The sequence below is a fragment of the Rhinopithecus bieti genome, unplaced genomic scaffold (genome assembly GCF_001698545.2).
Source record: "Rhinopithecus bieti isolate Rb0 unplaced genomic scaffold, ASM169854v2 scaffold_21, whole genome shotgun sequence".
Classification (NCBI taxonomy): Eukaryota; Metazoa; Chordata; class Mammalia; order Primates; family Cercopithecidae; genus Rhinopithecus; species Rhinopithecus bieti.
The window spans coordinates 4548-16170 of NW_016802842.1; the positions used below are offsets into that span (position 1 = coordinate 4548).

The window sequence follows — 11623 nt, forward strand, 5'->3', positions numbered from 1 at the left end:
GGAGGTTTTACCAATTAAATCAAATTACAAGAGTTTGGTGCCCAATTTTCAGGGGAGTTTGTGTAGTGATCTTTGTCTTTTTCACTGCATGATGTGACTCTTGATTATGGGATGGAAGAAATTAGCATTATGAATTTTCTCTGTGCTTATTTCCATAATTAATTGTTTGTTGATTGTTTTGAAGAAATTTAAGCAGAATTTGAGGATTTAGTTTATCAAAAAATGTAGTGAAGGGGCTAGGTAGCAAAAACTTTTTTTTTCTTTTTTATTATACTTTAAGTTCTAGGGTACATGTGCACAACGTGCAGGTTTGTTACATATGTTGTTACATATGTATACATGTGCCATGTTGGTGTGCTGCACCCATTACCTCTTCATTTACATTAGGTATATCTCCTAATGCTATCCCTCCCCCCTAACAAAAACTTTTTGAAGAAATTCATTGACCTGCTTTCTTAGATCAAGGACGTTTTGAAATAAAAAGGCTCTTAGAGATCCAACTTGTAGCCTCTAGTGGCTTGTAATAATTTCCTGCTGATGTGGCAAGTTACCTTAAATCGTTTCTAGAACAAGACGTGAGGTATAAATGCCAATGTGACAAAATGTCTTAACAGTAGACTTGAAACTGCAGGAGGATCATAAGAACCCATTTGTTCAAGGAAGTGGAGGCAATTCATGACTAAATCTAGACGTGTGGTTTAGGCAGATGGCAAGTGAATTCATTTATCATTGCTGATCTGCTTTGAGCTCAGTGGAATCGCCGATTGTGACAATCCGCAGAGCTAGTTGGTTGAAATGAAGTCACAACTCGGAGGAGAGTCATGAATTTTGACGAACATGATTCACCTTTAACATTTTTATGGCTGCCTTCGGAGTGCAAACGCCCGGCATGTCCCTGAGTTATTAAGCATTTGCCCTATCACTGTGGGGAGGAGTCTTCTGAATACCAAAACGATTTTGAAATTTCAGGCTATACGGTCAACATTGGAGGTGTCTCCATTCAACTGGCCCTGTGAAAGTTTCAGTCTTTTTCATCGAAGTGCTGAAATCGATGGCCGAGTCACAATGAAGACGGCTCCAATCGGAACCCTCTCGCTCCTCGTTTGGAGCAGCTGTCTTTGCGAGGCAATCTTCTGAATTGACTGGATCGGAATTGATCGTGAGAGTCGTAACCATCCGTTTTTGTACGAATAAAGTTGACAAACTTTTTTAGACGCCTTTGGCGTTTATGTTTAAAACGACACCACCTGCTAAGTAACAAACAGACTCTTCTTTATCGCCGTGGCAAAAATGTATTCTTCCCGTGTGTGTGTTTGTTTGTTTTTACCCTTCCGCTACACTCTTAAGAAACTTGGCCGCTTCCGCCCCGAGAGTGCCCTAACCGCGAGTCAGGTTGACAGGGCTGCTCGCATGCGCCGTCTCCACCGTGGTGTTTGTCGCAATGGGCGCTGCGCGGAGGGCTACATGGAATCTCGACTTTGCAGCTTGAAGTCATTTTGTTGGCGGCGCTGGTTACCGGCTACCTCCGCGCGGGCACTTGATTGTAACAGAAAGTAGTTCCGGCCCGTGTTGTTTCGGCCGAGGAGCCGTCGCCGCCATTTCAAGACCGTACTAGGTAGATGGCCAACTAGAGTTCCCAGGGTTCGAAGCCTGTAACTGCTGCCGCCGCTGAAGCCCTCCAGAGCACTGCTACGGCTGCTGCCCTTGTACTACTACCTCCAAATACGTTCTTGCCGGTAGTGGCGGCAGCAGGACCAATTACCTTTTTTTGCTCTCCCTCGAGAAGCTCCTGATGGCGTCTTCCGTGGGCAACGTGGCCGACAGCACAGGTACCGGTGTCCCGTTCTACCTTGGCAGATGCCCCCTTGGGGTCTCGCGCCGTCCTCTACCTTGTATCACTCCTTCCCTCCCTTACCTCGAACCATCCCCATTACATCAGTGACATTGCTGAGCTTTTCGTAGTAGATCGGGTTTTCCGCTGTCGTCCGCTTCCCGAACATTTCCTCCTCCTCCCTTGCTTGCTTTTTGCTCCCTTTCTTGCTTTGTTTTTATTTCGTAAATGTTGTAGCTTTCCACTCTCTTTGGGCGCTTCTATCACACGTGCGCGCTTAGAATGTCGTGGAATGGACTGCATTGGAATCCCTGCCCTTTCACTCCTTTGCAGCGGTTTTCTCCCCTAATTCCAGCTCTTCGCCTCTCCTTTTTCCCCTCCGTCTCCCCCTCCAGCCTTTTCCCCTTAGCCAGATTTGGTCCTTCTCTGCCAATCTAGGGCGGGGGTGCCGTTCCGATGTAATCATATCCTCACTTTGCATCACCCGAGGACGAGCAAAAGCTCGTCGATGGTGCCACAAGTCACCTCGAGAAGAGGGGACGTTGAGCAGCACCCCGCTAGGCAGTGCCTTTCTGGTGTTCTTTCGGTTGAGCGGTCCCAGTTTAGATTGGAAATTTCCAGGGGTTTCCTTTGCCACCGCTCAATTCCACCGCAGCCCTCAGCCCGGAGGGAACCACACCCTTCCCTTCGCGAGGTTGCCAGCCCTACTGTTCACTTCCTATCCTTGGGGGAGAAACCACCCCGATGCTGCTGCTTTGGCGTTGACCACCCTGCCCGCCCAATTCTCGCTTTGTGTTACTTTCTCGATGTATTCCTCCGCCGCCGCCTCTGGGTCTGCCATCCCCATTCTTTAGCCCAGCATCTCTTTATTCACAGGGTGTAATATTTTTTTAAGTTTCCATCCCTGCTTGAAGAGTTTGTAAAGCAACTGGAGTGTAGCTGCACAAGTACAAGGCGGTTGCCCTTTTAGACAATTCAGTCGCGAGCATTTGGTACTAAAAATACGAAAACAACCAAATTATAGGAGTGTCCTTCAGCTGCCTTTCCATATTGAGTCGATTTGGGCGGAAGGGGGTGGGGAATTGGGCTGCGCTTCTGAGGTTTCCCGCGAGGTTATTTTTTGGTTGTTTCTCAGTTGAGATGTGTGGAGGGTTTTAGTTCCTGTTTCTGGAAGTTGTGCTGTAAGTAGTAGGTGAATCGTCCATAGCATCTTATCCGTAATTGTAGGGAGTGGGATTAATAATTAGTCCGTGTCCCTCTCCCCACTTCTCCACCGTGATTTTCAAAGGTTTAAGATTCTGTACTAGCTTGCCCTTTTTAATGTGTTACTTTATTTGAGGAAGCTGTCGTTTCAAGTGTTAAAATAGATAAGCGGCATTGAAAAGTGACAATGTGTGAAAACAAGGAGTTAGGAAGTTCTAGAAACTTAGCTAAAATGTAATTTTAGTTTCTGTTAGAGAGATAACCTCTCCCAGATGTGGATGCCAGTCTCAGTGCTCTTTGTGTTGGTGGTCAGCTGTGCATTCTGTCAGGAAATTTACTTTGCTTTCCTCAGTATCCAGAACACTCAACAGCTCTAATGATTGGGGAGCTGGGCTCAAGATTGAACTCGTCACCTTAACCTTGGTAGAATTAAAAAATTTGTCCATAGTTTCCCATTTCAACCAGCTAGTGAAGTGCTACGGTCGAATTCCCAGTTTTAAGTATTTACAGTTGTGACAAGCAGTTTTTTTCCCCTCTATGGGCTTTAGCTATATCCTTTAAAGATCTTGATGTATCTGGATTAAGTCAGTTGCAGCAAAGTGCTTTTATTTATTCATTATGTTGTGCTTTATCAAATATATTTTAGCGTCCATCCCCCCTCCTCCCCAACGTTTTGACCATTGCAGTTGCAGATAACTGCCTGGTTTATATAGGCTTGTTTGCACTGTCTTAATCCTTTAGTCAATACCAGAGCTCTTTGGAAAATGTTAGTGCTAAACCAACGTGGGTGGGATTTAGCCAATTTAGTCTCCTTGTGAGTTTGGGATGGTAGAGGAGCAGTAAAATCTTGGGTCTTTATTTAAAGTGTTTGATGACCCCTTTAACTATTTTGGTTGTTGACAAATGACAAACATCTTGTTTATCAGCTGTTTTAAAAATAGCACTTTGACTTTTTGGTTTTTTCCTTAGGCTCGTTTCTACTTGTCCTTTTAAATAATTAAATTGTGAAATACACAAACACATTGATAGAATTTAAAGAGTTAACACATCTGGTGTCCTCACTGAGGTTAAGACTGGTAGATTGTTACCAGTACTCCACTTCCACAAATCCAACCTGAAATATGGCACAAAATGTTAAGTTTTCCAATATGTTATTCTGGTATTACTAAGTCTTTGTGACCTTGCAAATCACACGTTTAATATTTTGTTTCTGTATGTAAACTAAGATATAAGGAATAATGTTCGGTGAATCCTTAGATGCTACCTATGATTTATAATTTAAAAGTACAAAGTATTTTTGGTCATAAAATGTAATCTCATATGGAAGTAAATATTCCTTTCTAGTTTGGGAAAGTATTAATGGGTGAATTCTAAAAATGTCAATTCTGCACTTGATGTTAACTTGGAGATATAAATAACGTGCAGAACACTCTAGTGCTTTACATAGTTTCAAGCATTTCCATTTTAAGTTAAATATACCATATTTTACATTTTTTTGTTTACATTTCTAACTTTTGTTTTCCCCCCTCCTTCCCTCAAATGTTTTGATGATTCTCCAGAACCAACGAAACGTATGCTTTCCTTCCAAGGGTTAGCTGAGTTGGCACATCGAGAATATCAGGCAGGAGATTTTGAGGCAGCTGAAAGACACTGCATGCAGCTCTGGAGACAAGAGCCAGACAATACTGGTGTGCTTTTATTACTTTCATCTATACACTTCCAGTGTCGAAGGCTGGACAGGTAGGAGATGTGGGGGTACCTGCTCGTGATTGCTGCCTCTGGGTGCTGAGCTTGAAAAATGATACTTAAATATTTGAACTTGAAATTTTTCCAGTACCGGGTTTCAGCTGAGCCGCCAACGCACATCTGCTCTCTCTTGCCCACTTGTGACATGCCCAGCTGCCAGTTTTTCTCCTTCCTTTTGTGGTGGTGGTTATATTATCAGTATGACTAGGGACCTTTTCTAGATTTTTCTACCTGGGTCTGCTGCTTTCTAGACTCTGTTCAGGTAATAAATTATTATCAATGTATATCTGAGCATCCAGTCTCCCTTTCATGAGACCTGTCAGTTTGAGGGACTGAAATGCTCAGAAATGGTGTTTATGTATGCTGTGGCAGGAGATGCATACCTGAAGTTTCGTTAAGTTGTTATGGTGTGTTGCTTTTAGTTAATCAGTTGAATTAATCAAAAGGGAAGAATTTGTGTTCCTGTCCTTTTAATAATTGTCATTCTGGCATATTTAGACACTTAAAGACATGCATCATTAAATCTTAACAAATGGAAAACGAGATTTTTCATCTTAATGATTGTGATTTCTAATGTGTGTGTGTGTGTTTTTTTATTTTTGTGATGGAATTTCGCTCTTGTTGCCCAGGCTGGAGTGTAGTGGCGTCATCTCGGCTCACTGCAACTTCCGCCTCCCAGGTTCAAGAGATTCAGTTGTCTCAGCCTCCCGAATAGCTAGGATTACGGGCATGCGACACCACGCCCAACTCATTTTTGTATTTTTAGTAGAGACGGGGTTCTCCATGTTGGTCAGGCTGGTCTTGAACTCCCGACCTCAGGTGATCTGCTCGCATTGGCCTCCCAAAGTGCTGGAATTACAGACGTGAGCCACCGAGCCCAGCCAATGTGGTAGTTTTGTAACAAGACCCTAGTTAGAATTTAAAAAAAAAATTTTTTTTTTTTTGAGATGGAGTTTCACTCTTGTCACCCAGGCTGGAGTGCAGTGGAGCAATCTCAACTCACTGCAACCTCTGCCTCCCAGGCTCAAGCGATTCTCCTGCCTCAGCTTCCCGAGTAGCTGAGACTACAGGCGCCCGCCATCATGCCTGGCTAATTTTTGTATTTTTAGTAGAGACAGGGTTTCACCATGTTGGCCAGGCTGGTCTCGAACTCCTGACCTCAGGTGATCCTCCCAAAGTGCTGGGATTACAGGCGTGAGCCACTGCACCCAGCCAGTAATTTTGTTTAATAAGAAAAAGCTTTTCATTTTGAAATGTAGAATACCTTCACTTTTGAAAATCTTTGATTTTCCAAATTTTTCTGGCTATGCACTAGTTAAAAGATAAGGTATTATATAATGAGCAATAGCGCAGGTCTCAAACTGTTTGAGTTGCATATGGGCCATACCTTCTCTTCTGTAATGTGAATACCCATGCATTAACACTTCTCACCTTTTCCAGATCTGCTCACTTTAGCACTCTGGCAATTAAACAGAACCCCCTTCTGGCAGAAGCTTATTCGAATTTGGGGAATGTGTACAAGGAAAGAGGGCAGTTGCAGGAGGCAATTGAGCATTATCGACATGCATTGCGTCTCAAACCTGATTTCATCGATGGTTATATTAACCTGGCAGCCGCCTTGGTAGCAGCGGGTGACATGGAAGGGGCAGTACAAGCTTACGTCTCTGCTCTTCAGTACAATCCTGTGAGTAAAATTTTAGTGGTTATTTTCCCTTCCTAGAAACCCAGAAAGAAACATAGTGTGATATTTCAGACACTAAAGTTGGTTTTCACATGGAATAAAGTCAAAAGTTTAGAAATGCTTATGTACTTAAAATGGTGAAATTGCTTTTAGCTGGTCTGCGTTATGTTAAAATATTTGTTTTATTTTGCAAGTTATATTAAAAAGCATAAAAATTCTTATTGCAAGAAACTACATCAATTTTAAAATAACACCTATAAAGTACAGGGCGCATGACTTTTTTTCTGCTGTGATTAACTTTGAATAAATTCTGGTAAGTGTTTGCAAGTTAATTGATTTTCAAGGAATTGTGGATAATGGGTCTTAATCTGTAAAATTTGTAATATAAAATAGTTTAAAACAAGATGCCACTATATGGAATGATGTGGAAACTAGGCTACGAAATTTCCTCAATATCCTATTCTCTTTTCTTTCAATGTAATTAGAAGTGATAGAATTTAGATGATACTACTTACACTGGGCTTTTGATTAGTTTAAAAATTTTTTTTGTCTAAGTTGCAGATGTATTCTGGGAACAAGTGAGGCTCAACTGGCAGACCTTAAATTCATACTGTGTTTAGGATCTCTGAAAGATACAAAAGCATAAGACTTTCCCTCAGAACTTATGATGTAGTTAGAGAGAGTAGATGTAAACTTAAGAGGTAAGTGATAGTGGGGTTACAGAAATCTAGAAAAAGTTCCCAAGTTGCATTGTCAACATTCAGTTTTGTAACCTACCTGGAAATGGCTAAGTTTATTTTAGCTACCATTTACTGAAAGTCTGTGTGGTCACTCTACTGACAGCTTCAAATCATTGGTCTTAGTTAATCCTCACAATAATTCTTTAAAATAGATGATATTATTTCTGATTTTTATCAATTAAAAAAAAAACCATGGACTCAGGGTTATGTGCTTTCTTGGGATCACAAAGCTAGTAATGAAGTATTAATAGATATTAAAACCTGAGTCTGAATATCCTCAAAGCAAATGTTGAAGTGAAAAGAAATAAAAGTGGGATAATGTGCCCAGAGGGCACCTACCCATCAAAGCAGCCCTTAGCACAATCAAAAAACCATTGATCATATCCTGCTGTCCCTTAATCTCCATTTTATTGGTTAGGAAACTAAAACTGAATTTAGTAGTTTGCTCAAAGATCCAAAGTCACTTTTCATGATGACATCTATTAACAGTTTTTGTAGTGAATTTTGAGAGTTTAAACATGTCCTTAAAAAAAATCCATTGCTTTAAAAAATTTTTTTTTAAGAGATGGAGTCTTGCTTTGTTGCCCAGGCTGTACTCATACTCCTGGGCTCAAGCAATCCTCCTGCCTCCACCTCCAGAGTAGCTGGGAGTACAGGTGTGTGCCACCACACCCAGCTTCTAAATTTATTGGTTTTTGAATGGATACAGTGAATACCTCCAGTTAGCACTCTTGGAGGTAGCAAATGAAACTAATTTCTCGTCTGTCTTTTCAGAGACACTCAGTATGTATATATGTACATTTGAGTGACTTTTTGTAAGTTTTATTGCAATACTAATCTAGCTAGTTACCCACAGAAAGTTTTAGGGAGTTTACCCACAAAAAGTATGTGCTGCCACTGGGCCTTGGACCCCATTTTTCCCAGGGATCAGGGCTCACCTCTGTACCCAGTTGTCACAGTAAGTTCTTTCCCTTTATTAATCAGGTTGATTCTACTCTTGTTGATAGTGTACTCTCTTACACAGCTGTGATTCTTGCCATCTTTAACTCTGATGCCCTTGGCTCAGATTTCCAATTGCCTATGTGTGTAGCAGAGCAGTCATTGCTACTGATAGTGTACCAAGCAGTAGGAGTATGTTGAGAAGGAAAACTAAAGTGAGAGATGGAACCATGCTATTTAATATCTAACCTGCTGTTAGCAGGAAGCTTATTGTTGTACCCTACCAAGGAAGTGAGATAGTACTAAAATAAATCATGGGATTACCTCTTGAATGCATTGAATGGCCATGTGTTCTCATCTGGTTCTATGTTTCCTTCTAGTGGAAGGTGCTGCTTTATTTATTTATTACTGTTTTTACCAATAAGAATGAAAATGGGATTGTGCAAATTCCCTTGATTTCAACTAAATGTGCCATAGTGATCATATTTTAATTTATTTCAGGATATCTAAAGTCTTAACTAGATTTAAACTTACTGTCAGATGCCTGTTGTCAATTCAGTACTGGTAGAATCTTGCGTCTGTTCCTTATGTTCTTGTTGACAGTGCTTAAATGCATTATTAGTACATTGTGGGCCTGAATCATAGATGTAGTTGGCATTCTATGAAAAATGGTTAAAGAAACTCAGGTTATTTTGGTTTTGCAGCAGTGAAAGAGTAGAATGTTAGGGTAGTATGTTTGGTAACCTTGGTGACTTTTCAACAGTGTTTAACTTTTTAAGTTAATAGATACGTCAATTTAGAAGTTCTCTGTGACTTGATTAGAGAAATTATCTTTGACACAGCTATCTCATTTTTTTCATTCTGAATTATCTTCTATAATGTTGGGTGTTTTCATAATTTTGGTAAGATTTTAGTCTGTCGTGTTTTTTTTTTGGAGACGGAGTTTTGCCCTTGTCACCCAGGCTGGAGTGCGGTGGTGCGATCTCGGCTCACTGCAACCTCTGCCTCCTGGGTTCAAACGATTCTTCTGCCTCAGCCTCCAAAGTAGCTGGGATCACAGGGCCCCACCACCACGCCTGGCTAATTTTTTGTATTTTTAGTAGAGACAGGGTTTCACCATGGTGGCCAGGCTTGTCTTGAACTCCTAACCTCAGGTGATCCGCCAGCTTCAGCCTCCCAAAGTGTTGGGATTACAAGCGTGATCCACTGTGCCCGGCCAGTCTGTTGTATTTGAAGATCTTATTGCAGATAGCATCTTGCAGTGGCAGCACATGTTCTTTTACATGATGACTCAACTAGAGTTGCCTATACCTGGCAATTCCTTTTACAAATTATGTATAAAATTGTCCTTTGTGTAACGGCTATAATCCCGAGTTGTTTTAAACAGGTCAGTTTCTGAATCTATAGGTTGTTGAATTTGTTGCTTGTGCTTTGATTGTGGATGCACAGAACGGAGAGCTGCTGGCATCCTGGCCATCATGTGTGTTCCTGTCATGTTATTTATTACTGCTGAGCCTCACTTATACAGCTGCACTGTAGAAAACCATACATTTCGATTCTTTTTGTTCTGCTTTTTGTTAAGGTTGCTGTGCAAATGTCATATTTAAATACGTGAGTGCTCATTGTGTATGCGATGCTTTGTTAGGAATTGGGGAGATGTGTTGTGGTTGAAGTTGGCGGGTTATAATATAAGACAGGACCTGACCCATAAAGGAAAAAATGGTGTAAGCTCCTCGGATGATAATTGTTGGAGAGTATTAATCAGAAGATTTCCTCGAGTGGGTGCTTATAACCTAAGCATTCTGTAGGAAGGTAAATAGCAAGTAGACTTCCTTGGCTGAAGTGGTAGTCAAGTAGTAACAAGAAGTGAATGTAGTAGAGGAGAGTCAATTGGAAGATTTAGAAAGAATAGAGAGGCTGAGGAGTTTGAATTTAATTTGAGAGGCAATTGAGAATTACTGTAGGTTTTTATCGACCTGATTTTACTTCATATGTATGTATGTATGTGTCTAGATGTTGTGGCTGGTGGGGTGGGAGGCTGTAGGGGAAAGGCAGGAAACTGATGCAATCTTAGGAGGAATAGTTCTACAGGACACTCTTACTCATTTCCATCTCCTTTTATTCTCACGATTTTCCCTTGTTTACAGTGCCCTCCTCCTTTGTCTATTAAAACCCTTCTCATCCTTCAAGGCCCAGCTTAAACTTTTCTTATGAGCTCATCATCTAATTCTCTTAAAATTCTTTACTACTGAGTGGGCATTTAGTGTGTGCCTTGTCTTTTCACATAGATTTTAAGTCCCTTGATGATAAGGATTCTATATCTTTTCCCTACAGTTCCAGGCATGTTATTGAATTGAATAACAGTTTGCATGAAATGAATTAACCTGGATTGGATAGAATGGGCTAGTTTTGAGAAATATAATTGTCAAAAACGTTTTGATTTGATAGATGAAGCAGAAGTGATATCTTAGGTTTTGAACTGTTGGGAGAATGGTGGTGCCCTTGCGTTTTCTAGAAATTAGCTGTTCATGCACATAGGTTTGGATCCCCAGACAGGAGAATTGGATTTCACCGTTACAATTAATATGACGTTTTAGCTTTTTCTAAAACTGTCTTATTGATTATCTTATAGTAATCTTGAAGATAATCTATTTTTAACTATGAGCATTATGTTAACTTGATTTAGTATACTGTAATGGATCTATATGATAACAACAAAATATAGATAGACAGATACACTGTCAGGACTTAAGTGGCATCCATCCAACAGTTCATAGAAACTAGAGGGTAATAAAATTATGCATTGGTTGGCTACTATGTATGGCCATTACAGTCATTGTTGGAGAATTATTGCAAGACTTCTGATTATTATGGCTTAGAAAAGGCATAGGAATTGGTAAAAGTCCAAACGTATATAACCACAATTATCAAGTAGTAGAAGGAGCTTGTATGAATGGATTGGATTATACAGTCATGGTCTGCCAAAACAGGGGTAACCCTTTAAGTTTAGAAAAAACATAGCCATACAAAGTAGATAGCAAGATTATATAATTCATTACTTCTGAGAGTATAGTGTTAAAAAGTGCTCAGACTAATTAGAGGAGAAGTCAAATAAGATTAATGGTACCTTTGATGTTTTGAGGATTAGTATTAGCCTTTTGTGCTCGAAGTGATGGGAGACAACCTAACTCTCTAGAACATCAGTCATTGCTTGAGGGACAGTACTGAGTCAGGAAGATCATGGAACTGACCCAGTATGGCTGACTGTAAGATTGTTGTGTGGCAGCCTGTCCTTTGTTGGCAGACTTTTTGGTTCACCTGATGGATGATACTATACAACCACAAAAGCTGTTTATCAGTAGAATTAATCAACTGATTTTGGAAACCATAATATAGTTCCAGAGCAAATCATATATATGATGATTTTTCGGCACAGTTGACAGAATTTCACTTTCTTTCTTTTTTTTTTTTTTTTTTTTTTTT

General features: G+C 40.5%; 1 protein-coding gene and 1 pseudogene across 2 annotated transcripts in view; one reads left to right on the forward strand and one right to left on the reverse strand.

The window, feature by feature from the left end:
- LOC108526892 (suppressor of cytokine signaling 6-like) overlaps positions 1-1599 on the reverse strand; it is a 5241-nt pseudogene extending 3642 nt beyond the window's left edge.
- The window catches only part of OGT (O-linked N-acetylglucosamine (GlcNAc) transferase), a 31702-nt gene continuing 21636 nt past the window's right edge, over positions 1558-11623 (forward strand). Inside the window, exons 1-3 of one of the 2 annotated variants that reach the window (XM_017869291.1) lie at positions 1558-1829; positions 4594-4774; positions 6221-6464. In XM_017869291.1, coding sequence (XP_017724780.1) covers positions 1793-1829; positions 4594-4774; positions 6221-6464 — 462 coding nt within the window. In that variant the 5' untranslated portion in view covers positions 1558-1792. The remainder of the gene's footprint in view (positions 1830-4593; positions 4775-6220; positions 6465-11623) is intronic. The other variant, XM_017869973.1, reaches the window with a different exon arrangement.